The 13,508-nt window shown below is 36.9% G+C and overlaps 1 protein-coding gene and 1 pseudogene across 2 annotated transcripts in view; one reads left to right on the top strand and one right to left on the bottom strand.

Moving 5' to 3' along the window:
• BAZ1B (bromodomain adjacent to zinc finger domain 1B) overlaps window positions 1–13,508 on the bottom strand; it is a gene marked incomplete at both ends in the record, with an annotated part of 64,965 nt that overhangs the window by 32,552 nt on the left and 18,905 nt on the right. The window contains 3 exons of the mRNA XM_079719295.1: window positions 7,896–8,093; window positions 10,242–10,363; window positions 13,158–13,359. Of these exons, the coding sequence (XP_079575421.1) occupies window positions 7,896–8,093; window positions 10,242–10,363; window positions 13,158–13,359 (522 nt within the window). The remainder of the gene's footprint in view (window positions 1–7,895; window positions 8,094–10,241; window positions 10,364–13,157; window positions 13,360–13,508) is intronic.
• LOC307062948 (large ribosomal subunit protein eL42-like) lies at window positions 2,213–2,535 on the top strand (annotated as a pseudogene). Its single transcript has one exon. The product of its transcript is annotated as a large ribosomal subunit protein eL42-like (transcript).

Here is a 13,508-nt window from a genome sequence, read left to right as displayed (position 1 = left end):
AATCTTCAGAGTACAGACATTGATACTTTTTCTAGTGAGCAGGATAAAAGATTATCTCTAAAGTCATTCTAAAATAAAATTTATCACTACAAAGGAGCTTAGTGTGAGACTATGTTTCATTTTTACCATTTTAAATAAATATCTAATAGGGTCTATAATAGGGTCTATTATAATCGGGCCACTTCTTAATTTACTGATTATATTTCTTTCTATTTAAAAAGTCACTCAAATTTAGCATAAATTTCTTCGACTTAGAAGCACTCTATTATGCAGAAATAATGCAAGGAAGAGCTGGGATGGCTTAGCCATGAGATGGTCCAGCAGCCCATTTTTATCTATAAGGTGTGTTTTTTTGCCAAGCCACACCACATAATTTTTTTTCTTAAAAATGAAAGAAATTAACTCACCCAACCCCCTCCCAAAAGGCCGGCTCCCCGCGTGAGCAGTCCTTCAGTAACTGGATCATCTCAGCATAGGGCATGCTGGGCAGTCACAGCCAATGGGAGCCGGCATGGCTGGACTCAGGGGGAATCTGAAAAAGTATAAAACCACTTATGTGCTAAGGGTCTCCCCTGTCCCCCATTCAGCATAAGTAATCTACCAGAGTAGTGCATAGAGAAGGAGAAAAGAATGGGCATCTGGATTAGCAGTATTATAGTTTTTTGGAAAAGGCCCTTCTTCACTGCTAAACAGGGAAAAATATTTATGTATGTATCAGCAACACGAGAGGCTATAAGAAAAATAGTGTATACAATTCCATACTTGTTCCCTGTCACCTGGAATGAACCACCACCACAAATAAGGAAATCTAATAAATAAGATAAAAATGAAGAAACTTAATATTTACAGCAGCTCATTTAGATGCTAAATTTAACTTAATAGTAAGCAGTCAGAACCCTAAACTAGAAAACTCTGGCAATCTATATTCTGATTCTATTTCACTCTTCTCATTCACCCCAGGAACGATGTTAGGAGTTTCAAGGCAACATTCATATAGTGTGCTTGTCTCAATCTCTAGATGCCTTTATCAGCAAATCTGTGAAATGTGTTACTATACAATATTTTTAAGTGCTTTGAAATTAATGTAATTTATTTTTTAAAGTACTATTGCTCTACGGCCCTTCCCTGGTGGTCCAGTGGTAAAGAATCCACCTTACAGTGCAGGAAATGCGAGTTCGATCCCTGATCAGGGAACTAAGATCCCACATGCCATGGGGCAACTAAGCTCCTGTGCCTCAACTACTGAGCTTGCGTGCCTCAACTAGAGCCCACGCACTCTGGAACCCACGCACCACAACTAGAGAAGAGAAAAAACCTGCACGCCACAACTAGAGAGAAGCCCACACACCACAACGAAGAGCCCGCGCCATAACAAAAGATCCCGTATGCCTCAACGAAGTTGCTGCGTGCTGCAACTAAGACCTGACGCAGCCAAAAAAAATAATAATAAAATAAATATTTTTTTGGGAAAAAGTACTGTTGCTCTAGTGTCTAATTCATAAACAAACTTCAAGCACCAAAATTTATTCAAAGAAAAATCTTAAGACTATAAACACTTACTTGAAACATCAGTTATTAGGAGAGATAAGAAACATCTTTTTTTTTTTTTTTTTTTTGCGGCACGCAGGCCTCTCACTGTTGTGGCCTCTCCCGTTGCGAAGCACAGGCTCCGGACGCGCAGGGTCAGTGGCCATGGCTCACGGGCCTAACCGCTCCGTGGCATGTGGGATCCTCCCGGACTGGGGCAAGAACCCGCGTCCCCTGCATCGGCAGGCGGACTCTCAACCACTGCGCCACCAGGGAAGCCCAGAAACATCTTTTAAAACGTACAATAATTAGTATCACCAGTAATGAAACAAAATTACACCATGTGCCTTCTGAAATGATTCACTGAGAAGAATACAACGTCAGTTCTGTGGTATTACTAAGCATGAGGAAATAAACTTAAATTGAGGAGCATTATACTAAATAATTGGTTTGTATTCTTAAAATTATCAAGGTTTTTAAAAGACAAAGGAAAACTGAGGGACTAATCCAGATTAGAGAAGACAACAGAGGCATAACAAGTAAATGTAATACATGATACTACCCTGGATCCTATTAGGGCCAAAACAAAATATGTTTGGCTAAAAGGATGTTAATGGGACAAATGGCAAAATTTGAGTAAAAACTGTAAATCACTTCTTTCCACACTGACAGTGCTCTCGCATACATGGTAACCATTCCTAAAACCTGCTGGACTTTCTGTAATTAGTGTTGCAAACCTGCCCACAAAGTGATACAGTACAAGAAGCGCAAGGATTCTCTGTATTCTCCAAGGGAAGGAATATTATGACAGGAAGGAGAGTGGCTATGGTGGACAGACTAAGCTGGTTTTCCAGAAAAAGGCTAAATAAAACCACGAAGAAGATTTTGCTGAGGCTTGAATGCACTGAGCCCAACTGCAGATCTAAGAGAATGCTGGCTATTAAGAGAAGCAAGCATTTTGAGCCAGGAGAACGTAAGAAGAGCAAGAGCCAAGTGATCCAGTTCTAAGCTTCATATTTTGTTTTATTATGAAGATAATAAAATCTTGAGATTATGTTTACTTTAAAAAAAACTATAGATCAGATAACAGTATCGTTTTCACGTTAATTTCTTGATTTTGATCATTGTACTATAGTTATTATGGAAAATATCCTTGTCTTTTAGGAAACACATATTCAAGTATTTTGTAAAAGGGCATCCTGTCTTACAACCTACTACCATCAGCTCAGAAAAAAATAATGTGTATAAAGAGAAAAAAATAATAGGGACTCCCCTGGTGGTCCAGTGGTTAAGAATCTGCCTTCCAATGCAGGGGACGTGGGATCAATCCCTGGTCGGGGAACTAAGATCCCACATGCCGCAGGGCAACTAAGCCTGCACCACAATTAGAGAGCCTGCGTGCCACAACTACTGAGCCCACACACCGCAACTAGAGAAACCTGTGCACTGCAACTACTGGGCCCGTGCTCTGGAGCTCACAGACCACAACTAGAGAGAAGCCCGCACACCACAACAAAGAGCCCACACGCCTCAACGAAAGATCCTGCATGCCGCGACAAAGATCCCCCAACTAAGACCCAATGCAGCCAAATAAATAAATTAATTTAAAAAAAATCATCTGCTCAATAGCTCCTAATCCAGAACTTGGAGGGCAGTAAATAATAAATTGAAATGACCAAAAAGTCAAATCAAAACAAATTAAAAAAAAAAACACAGAAAAAATAATAAAACAAATGTGGTAAATGTTAAAATTTGAGGAATCTACTTGAAGAGTACAGAGAAATTCTTTATAGTATTTGTCACCTTTTCAATATGAAATTATTTCAAAATAAAACGTTTTTAAAATGTATTCAGAATCATATTAAATCAATCCAAATTATTTTAGGACTCCAAATGTCTTAAAAAGTGTTATTTTTCTTGTTACGTCTCTAACCAAATGCTTCCTTACTAGGATACACCACTCCAAAATAAGAGTTCAAAACATGGACAGGGAATTCCCTAGTGGTCCAGTGGTTAGGACTCCAAGCTTCCACTGCTGGTGGCACAGGTTCAATTCCTGATTGGGGAACTAAGATCCTGCATGCCACATGGCGCAGCTATTAAAAAAAAAAAAAAGGGCAAAACATTATGGACAGACTAACAAAACACTAGAGCTGCAATGTATTACAATATGGAAATGAGCTAAGATGGCTGATTTCATCTTAGATGACAGTTATTTTATCATCCAAGTGCCTTGGAAATCATTCCTCCAAGTCATTAGGCCTACAAAATATTTACCCCTAAACTCAACTGTCAGTTGAATTTTTCTCCTCAATGAACAGAATGGAACTTCTTAAAGAAATGAATTCGCTAGCCATGTACATATTATACCTATGCTAAACATCACAGGATATAAAATTAGTAAGATAGCTTTTAATCTCAAGTAATTTATATTCTAAGGTTCTACAAGACCACAAGCACACCCCCATCATCATATGAGGCCCTACTCAGGTAACACTCCAAAATTCTACATTTCTAAATAATTTTCCTCTTTCCCACCTAAGCTCTCCCAGTTGGTCCTTTCCTAAAACTATTACAACTTGCTTCCTCTCTCCAGAACTCATCTCTCTCTATAGTAGTTATATTCAGCAGCCTAGCAGAACATTAAATTCTACAAAAACCAAAGAAAAAAAATTTTAACCTATTGCTTTTGGTTCCCATTTCAATGTACCTGCTGCCAAAGTAAGCTCAAACCCACCGCCTCTGGGACAGGCAGATCACATGTGATCAACTTTGATGTTCGATGCATTATTTTATTTATTTATCTTTTTTAAGATTTTTTTTTTGATGTGGACCATTTTTAAAGTCTTTATTGAATTTGTTACAATACTGCTTCTGCTATATGTTTTGGTTTTTTGGCTCTGAGGCATGTGGGATCTTAGCTCCCTGACTAGGGATCGAACCTGCACCCCCTGCACTGGAAGGCGAAGTATTAACCAATGGACCGCCAGGGAAGTCCCCGCTGCATTATTTTAAATTTCCTTTAGATCAGGAAAGAATCCAAAGCACTCTTTTATGGTCTACTTATCCGTACTTTTACTATATTCTGTCCTGGCTGATGCCAAAAGTTCTTTGAGAAAACCAATTTTATAAAAAGGAAAAATAAACATACATAAACTCAAAAGATAAAATCAGCGAAATGTTAAATAGTATTGGGGAATAAGAAATTATTGTTTAAGGTATGCAAAATACATTAAAACATAAGTATATGCTCTGAATTTATAGACTGGTATCTTACATGACTCAATTTCTCTAAGTAGAGTCACTGCCTTTTTACAGCGGTTTAGTGTAAACAAGCTTGCACTTCTAGTCTCTATCAGAATTACAGCCAAAATTCATTAAGTTAATATTTTAAGCTCTCATTAGAAAATTTCAGAGTAGCCAATTTCTTCAGAAATTGCTTTTCAAGATATAATAAATTCTTAAAACAAAACAAACAAAAAAAGACATAAATTCCTGGAATTCTAAGTCTCTGGCTCCTACAAAAAGCGTGGATCAGCTTTTTTGTTCTAATAAAACCCAAAGACCTTTCATCCATAAATTATACTCAGTCTTTCTTTCATGTTATTCACATATTTGAATCACTGAACTAAAATACATAAAAGACAACTGTAAAATTTAAGAAGAAGAAAATACTTAGGACTCAAATGATCCAAGAGTCTAAAACCCATTTAGAGATGATTTTATATACAATTTTCATACAGTAAAGGTAGTAAGTTCCTGTTATAACCACTGAAAGCTGTATCACAGTTCCAAAACTCTACAGCAATGAAACGAAAACAAATTAAAATTTCCCCTCAGTAAATAAAAATATTTAAGAAAAAGTTTAGGTTTACTAAATAGTTCTATGGAAATTTTAGTCCTGATCTAGAAAAAGTCAACTAATCCGTAAATTTGTCTTTTTACACAAATGATAAAAATTTAAAGAGCCTAATGGAAGATAATGCTGTGACATAAATCACAGCAAGATCTTTTTTGACCCACCTCCTAGAGTAATGAAAATAAAAACAAAAACAAAAATAAACAAATGGGACCTAATTAAACTTAAAAGCTTTTGCACAGCAAAGGAAACCATAAACAAGACAAAAAGACAACCCTCAGAATGGGAGAAAATATTTGCAAACGAAGCAACGGACAAAGGATTAATCTCCAAAATATACAAATAGCTCATGGAGCTCAATATCCAAAAAACAAACAACCCAATTAAAAAATGGGTGGAAGACCTAAATAGACATTTCACCAAAGAAGACATACAGATGGCAAAGAGACACATGAAAAGATGCTCAACATCACTGACTACTAGAGAAATGCAAATCAAAACTACAATGAGGGGCTTCCCTGGTGGCGCAGTGGTTGAGAATCTGCCTGCCGATGCAGGGGACATGAGTTCGAGCCCTGGTCTGGGAGGATCCCACATGCCGCGGAGCGGCTAGGCCCGTGAGCCACAACTACTGAGCCTGCGCGTCTGGAGCCTGTGCTCCGCAACGAGAGGCCGTGATAGTGAGAGGCCCGCGCACCGCGATGAAGAGTGGCCCCCGCTTGCCACAACTAGAGAAAGCCCTCGCACAGAAACAAAGACCCAACACAGCCAAAATAAATAAATTAATTAATAAACTCCTACCCCCAACATCTTCCAAAAAAAAAAAACTACAGTGAGGTATCACTTCACACCAGTCACAATGGCCATCACCAAAAAATCTATAAACAATAAACGTTGGAGGGTGTGGAGAAAACGTAACACTTTTGCACTGTTGGTGGGAATGTAAATTGATACAGCCACTGTGGAAAACAGTATGGAGGTTCCTTAAAAAAACTAAGAACAGAACTACCAAAATGACTCAGCAATCCCACTACTGGGCATATACCCTGAGAAAACCATAATTCAAAAGGACACATGTACCCCAATGTTCATTACAGGACTATTTACAATAGCCAGGATATGGAAACAACCTAAATGTCCAACAACAGATGAATGGATAAAGAAGACGTGGGTACATATATACAATGGAATATTACTCAGCCATAAAAAGGAATGAAATTGGGTCATTTGCAGAGATGTGGATGGACTTAGAGTCTGTCATACAGAGTGAAGTAAGCCAGAAAGAGAAAAACAAATATTGTATATTAATGCATATATGTGGAATCCAGAAAAATTCTAGGTACAGATGAACCTATTTGCAGGGTGGGAGTAGAGAAGTAGACATAGAAAATGGACATGTGGACACGGGGGGAAGGGGAGGGTGGGATGAAGTGGGAGATTAGGTTTGACATAAATACACTACCATGTGTAAAATAGCTAGTGGAAACCTGCTGTATAGCACAGGGAGCTCAGCCCGGTACTCTGTGACAACCTAGATGGGTGGGATGGCGGGTGGGAGGGAGGTCCAAGAGGGAGGGGATATAGGTATACATATAGCTGATTCACTTCATTCTACAGCAGAAACTAACCACTGTAAAGCCAATTATACTCCAATAAAAATAAAAATAATAAAAAGAAAAAGTTTAGGTTTACTAAATAGTGTTCCATGGAAATTTTAGTCCTGATCTAGAAAAAGTCAACTAATCCCTAAATTTTTCTTTTTACACAAATGTTAAAAATTTAAAGAGCATAATGGAAGATAATGCCTGATCGTGCTGGTCTAGAATAAGAAAACATGCTAATGCTAAACTACGGTTGGAGGTCTTTACCAATGTTTGAAGAAATAAAATTATTTCTCAATATACTTTTGTTAACAATATCAACATAAGGTAATTGAAGTAATTTAGTTGTATGACTCAGTTGTAAGATAGCCTTAGTTTTTCATAATTACAAGAAAGAGATGAAAATTAATGTATATATACCATACAACTTTATAAGAATATTCTGAAAATCAAATGAGATAATTAAAGGAAAAATAATAGAGAGAAGTGCTAGATTTTCTACTAATCTGTCATACAAAGCAATACTTAGTCCTTTTCAAGGCTGCCAGTATATTTGATCTTCTTATCTGACATACAAAATGAGTTTTCATTTTTAGTAATCAATTTGCAAAAATAATTTTTTTAATACCATACCTCATTCCAAGAAAGATCTGAGACAAAAAAGCACATGCATGTAATTTGTTTCTTTAATTATGCAACCATAGTAAAATAAGTCAAATTAGAAGAGGAGATAGTCAGTGTGGCCTCTTCCCTACCAACCCCATATCACAACCTGTATGAAATAGATATACGTGAAAACTTTGAATTCATTATCTGAAGTTAGAGTTCAAAATCTACTGTAACCATCAGAGGAAATAAATTCATTCAACAGTGTTCCATCCTGCTGTCCAAAACTTAAGTGAACTTACCTTGTATGGATCAAGTAGAAAGTCACTGAACTTGCTAGGCAGGGAATATTTCTTCACTAATTCATCTTCTACCACCCAAGGTGCATTTTCACCAGTACCAGCCCGTAATGCGTTATGCCGTATAAAGTATCGAAGTATCTCCTTATTTGGTGGGCGTTCTGTACGAATCAAGCTGTCTGCTGGCACATTACTGATGATCTAGGTTAACAAATAAAAATAACTCACTACTGGGGTAAAAAGCAATTAACCAATGAGAACAAAGATTTATATTCTCTCTGGAAAACTCATCATTACACCTATAAAATAGGTTATATACTAGATAGAAGAAGAAGAATTTTCAGAGACAGAATGTTAAAGATATCTGTAGGCAATGTGTCAATATGTATCAAAGTCCTAAAAATGGGTATATCTGTTGAACCAACAGTTCCTCTTGTTAAAAATTTAGAAGTAAATGGAGGGACTTCCCTGGTGGTCTAGCAGTTAAGACTCCATGCTGCCAATGCAGGGGGCTCAGGTTCGATCCTTGGTCAGGGAACTAGATCCCGCCTGCTGTAACAAAGAGCCTGCATGCCGCAGCTAAAGATCCCACACGAGGCAACGAAGATCCTGCATGCTGCAACTAAGACCCAGTGCAGCTAAATAAATTAATTAATTAAAAAAAATTTTTTTTTTTAAGTAAATGTAAAGTCATCATCAATCGCTTATAAAAGGAGGGGGGAAAAGGAAGGGAATACTACATAAAGGTACATCAATTAGGGATTCATTTTTCTTTTATTTATTTATTTGTTGTTTATTTATTTTTGGCTGCACTGGGTCTTCGTTGCTAGGTGCGGGCTTTCTCTAGTTGCGGCGAGCAGGGTCTACTCTTCATTGCAGTGCGTGGGCTTCTCATAGCGGTGGCTTCTCTTGCGGAGTACAGGCTCTAGGCGCGGAGGCTTCGGTAGTTGTGGCTTGCGGGTTCTAGAGTGCAGGCTCAGCAGTTGTGGCGCACGGGCTTAGTTGCTCTGCGGCATGTGGGATCTTCCCGGACCAGGGCTCGAACCCGTGTCCCCTGCCATAGGCAGGTGGATTCTTAACCACTGCACCACCAGGGAGGTCCCAGCAATGATGTTTTAACTAGCCACCTTGCTGAACGGGAGCTAAGAAACTTAGTGAAAAATTGTATTTAACACCCAATTGTCAAATATAAAGAAATCCTAACAATCCAGTAATGTCTTCAGGTCACTAACTATAAAACAAATGAGTCAAAATGAAATAAGACTTGTCAGCATTCTGACGTGGGAAAAAAAACAACACTCTAATGAGGCAAGAGATCCAGGTTATAATCCTTCCTAATCTCATTTACTAAATTAGGAACTTTGATAGAATTATTTAATTTCTCAGGCCATAGCTGTTTCTTCTACAAAACAGTTAGACATGAAGACAAATGTGCAACTGCCTTCCACACCTAGCCGCCCTCCTGCTTCTTTCTAATGATGAGATCTTACACATATAGGAATAAGAGTACCCGAAAGCAACATGGCATATTTCATGAAATCTAAGATGCTATTAATGAAAGACACATTATGTACCACAAAGAAAAGAATTCTTGCCAATTGATATTGAGATATATCATGATTCCAGCAGATACAAACTACTATATATAAAATAGATACACAACAAGGTCCTACTGTATAGCAAAGGGAATTATATTCAATATCTTGTAATAAACTATAATGGAAATGAATATAAAAAAGAATATATATATATGTATAACTGAATCACTCTGCTGTACACCAGAAACTAACACAATATTGTAAATCAACTATACTTCAATTTAAAAGAAAAAGATACATATCCTGATTCTGGAAATGTAAAAATATGAAAGTTGAACATCTTAGAATCAATAAAACATAGTACTAAGTTATTTAAAGTGTATTTACCATTTTAGATTATTAGCTTCAGATTCCTTGAAAAAGCACTGGTTAGAGTTAACTCACTTTCTGAGTTTAATTATATTACAAATTGCTCTGCTTTTAACTGGGAAGAGCTATTTCCTCAGGAAGTCCATAACCACTGGAAACAGAGTCTTATTTTTTCAAATAACTAAGTTTGAAGCTCAAATGTAAACTACTCTTACACCCTAATAATTCCTATTAAAAAGGAAAAAGCATGCTATCTCCTAGGAAAGACAATACAGTTTAAAGTCATAATTACGAAGACCAGAAAACCACTCAGAATTTGTTGTAGAAACATATTTATTTACATTTTTCTTTAGCACATTTTCTACGAGAAAACGAGCCCTTTGATATTTTCTTAAACAACATCTACTACATGTAAGAGGTTTAATGTAAAGTGCCAACTAACCTTATCTTCATTTTGTAGTTTGACATCATATTTGTGAGGCAGAAATTTTGGAGGTGCCCATTTCCTCTCTCCTTTTTTTAATGAAGTAGGAAGTTTTCGTGGAGATCTACGTGCTCTGTCATCTAGTCAAATCAATAGAAAATTAGTGAAAAAAATAATTCTTTTAATTCTATCCACTCAGTTATCTTACTGAACACCTACTCTGCAACCAAGCACTGAGTGATGGGGCCCAAAGGTAAATCATAAGTTCCTTACCTCAAGTAGCTAAAGTCTATGGGAGGAGTCAACAATAACTACAATACAATGTGGTAAATATTATAATAGAGGCTGGTATAGAAAAATACTAGATTAGAGAGAAAAATGCTCAAAAAGAGAGAAGCAATGTCTAATTTAGTCTGGAAGATAGGCAGGGAAGACCGAGAAAGAATATGACTTGTTCAGAGACTGCAAATAATGAGATACAGGTGAATATGATCTACAGTACAATTAAAAAAATCGGACTACAGAGGTAAGTAGGGGCTTATAAATTATAACAAACCTTGTATACCATTCATATAGGCTGGAATTTGTCTTACGGACACTAGGGAAACAAAGGATTTTTGATCTAACTAACTAGATGTACATTTTGGAAAGAGCACTAGTGTGAAAAAATGAAGAAAAAGAAAAAGCACTTTCAGCAGTTAGAAAATGAATAAAATGGGAAGGTGAGACTGAAGAAAGGGAATCGTAAGATATAATCTTAAACATCTGGGTTAATGTATCAGAATGGTGAAGGAAACAGTCAAGAAGACAGACTTGGTAACCAACTAGATGTGGCAATGTTAAAGGTGTCCAAGTTTTCTGCCTTAGAAATCAAGTAGATGATGATGTATTGAAAAATAAAAAGGCAAAAAAAAGAAAAAATAAAAAGACAGAACAAAACCATATGAAAAAAATCTAAGGAATGGCAGTGGGGAAAAAGGAAATTAAAAAAAAAAGGTAGTTAGAGAAATAGGAGACTGTGGTATCAAATAAACTAAAAGATTTGAGAGTGACCAACAGTGTTAAATGTAAAAGAAAAGTAAAATGGACTAAGAAGAAATCAGTGGATTTGGCAATTAGGGGTCACCCATAACCTTATTAGGAACAGTTTTAGGAGTAAAGGGGCAGAAGTTAGACTATAATAGCATAAGGAATAAACTGATGGTCAGAAAGTGGAGACAACATTCTCAAGAACTTTGGCTTGAATGAGTAAGACAGAAACAGAACAACAGGATCAAGGGAGGGTATGTTGTTTTTAGAAAATGGGACTTTGTTTATAAGTTGAGAAGAACCATTAGAGAGAGGGTTAAAAACACTGTAGAGTAGAATAATAACAGTTAACCCAATCCTTGAGAAAGCAGGAAGGAATGGAATTCAAAGCACAAGCATCTTGACCAAGAGGAAGGACAGACAGCTCCCTTCTGAGATGAAGGAAGAACACAGACATTCGTAACAGTGAGGTTAAAAACACAAAACTGAAAAGTTCCTGCCTAATACATTTTCCCCCACATAAAGTAGAAAGAAGGTTACCTTGTGAGAAAACATTTTGTATACTGGAATTTGTCTCTCATATTTCTATGGAAATTCTAATCAGTTTTCCCCCTGAAAACATTCAGAGTACATCATAACATTCTTTAGCCTGCCTACCATTCTTTCCACATACTAGCAATAACATTATATCCCAAAATTAAAACCTAAACTAAGGCATATAACACCCTAAAAAAGAAGCCAAAGCCTAAAACTAGGGGTTCCTAGTACACAATGTTTAAGGCATAAAACTAACAACTGTAACACATCATTGGTATTCCAGTGATCTGATTCTAGAGGAAATGTTAGAAGACATATCATCAGTCAACACCTAACCAAAACACTTATCAACCTCAAGTCGGGAATTATAAGTAATATACATGTTAGAAAACTTCAGTATCAAAAAGAAGGAAAAGAGAAACTGAAAAACATAGACATTAGCATTCAAAATGCAGAGTGGAAAACAAAACTGAAGCATCAACAACTGGGGCAGACGAGTCTCAGAAGTTTCCTCGGGACTAGATAAGAACATTCCTTTAAAACCATCTGCACATATCCAAAACATCTGGAGAGACAAAGAATAGAATGGAAGACATACAGCATAACATTATAATGAAATGTTCTAATTCAAACTTTGTAATAGTTAAATAATGAGGTAAAATTTGATCCTCTAACAATCATGGGGAGGGGGATCAATATACATGAATACCTGAGTACTCATATTTGTGGAGACAGAAGACACCTATCCCAGTCAAATTCCTTACTGACACAGATTAGGAAAAAAAAAAAAAGACGACCTCAGAGGACGATTTATTTTTCCAATGGGCAATGTCTCAGTTCTTCAACTTTCAAAACATTACGTTAGATCTCCAGGTCCCTAAAAATTACTTTCAGATATCATAGTGTTTCAGAATTCTGGCAGCTCCCATCTGAGAGGAATTTGAGTTACAGAATACAGATAAAAGGAAGTATCTCAAAACCGTCACACTGGCTTGCAACGTGAAGAGAAACAGAGATTAGAATTTATCCTTCATACTCTGATCACACCCCTTCCACACATATACATAATTCCAACTTCAAGAGAAAAGGCAGGCAAACTTTCTTTCCCATGTTGAGTAGCTAGGTATGTGCACATAGATTTCCAAGCTACTAGAGGAAATGACTTCCCAATTGTCTTAATTGTGTAGGGAGATTTAAATCTTGATTCACTTTGTAGGTATTTTAGTTGTTTTCCGAATCATAAATAGACAAAATCATGTCTATATATCAACAAAACCCAATTACAAATTTAATTGCTAGAGAACTCAAAAAGATTTGCGCATAATATGAGTTGCATAACTCATTAAGGAAAGCTACTATCATACATACTAATACTCTCTCTCCTTCCTTCATCCTCTTTCACAATTGCCTCCTTCTTCTGATGGTCCTGAGCGATTTGGCTAGAATTCTCTTTGTCACTTGAGGGAGAATCACAGGCACCATCAGATTTCTTCTCAGTGGCCTCTTCATCCACTTTCTCCAAAGGATGAATCTTCACAATCCTCACCTTTAGCATTTTTTCCTTCCCAACCTATAAGGGAGATAGGAGAAAGAATCAAAGATAATAATTAAGGGGACTTCCCTGGTGATCCAGTGGCTAAGACTCCACGCTCCCAATGCAGGGGGCCTAGGTTCAACCCCTGGTCAGGGAACTAGATCCCACATGCTGCAACTAAAGAT

Source organism: Hyperoodon ampullatus (genome assembly GCF_949752795.1).
Source record: "Hyperoodon ampullatus genome assembly, chromosome: 14".
In the NCBI taxonomy this organism is placed as follows: Eukaryota; Metazoa; Chordata; class Mammalia; order Artiodactyla; family Ziphiidae; genus Hyperoodon; species Hyperoodon ampullatus.
Note: the sequence above shows the minus strand (reverse complement) of the source record. Positions and strands in the feature narration are given on the sequence as shown.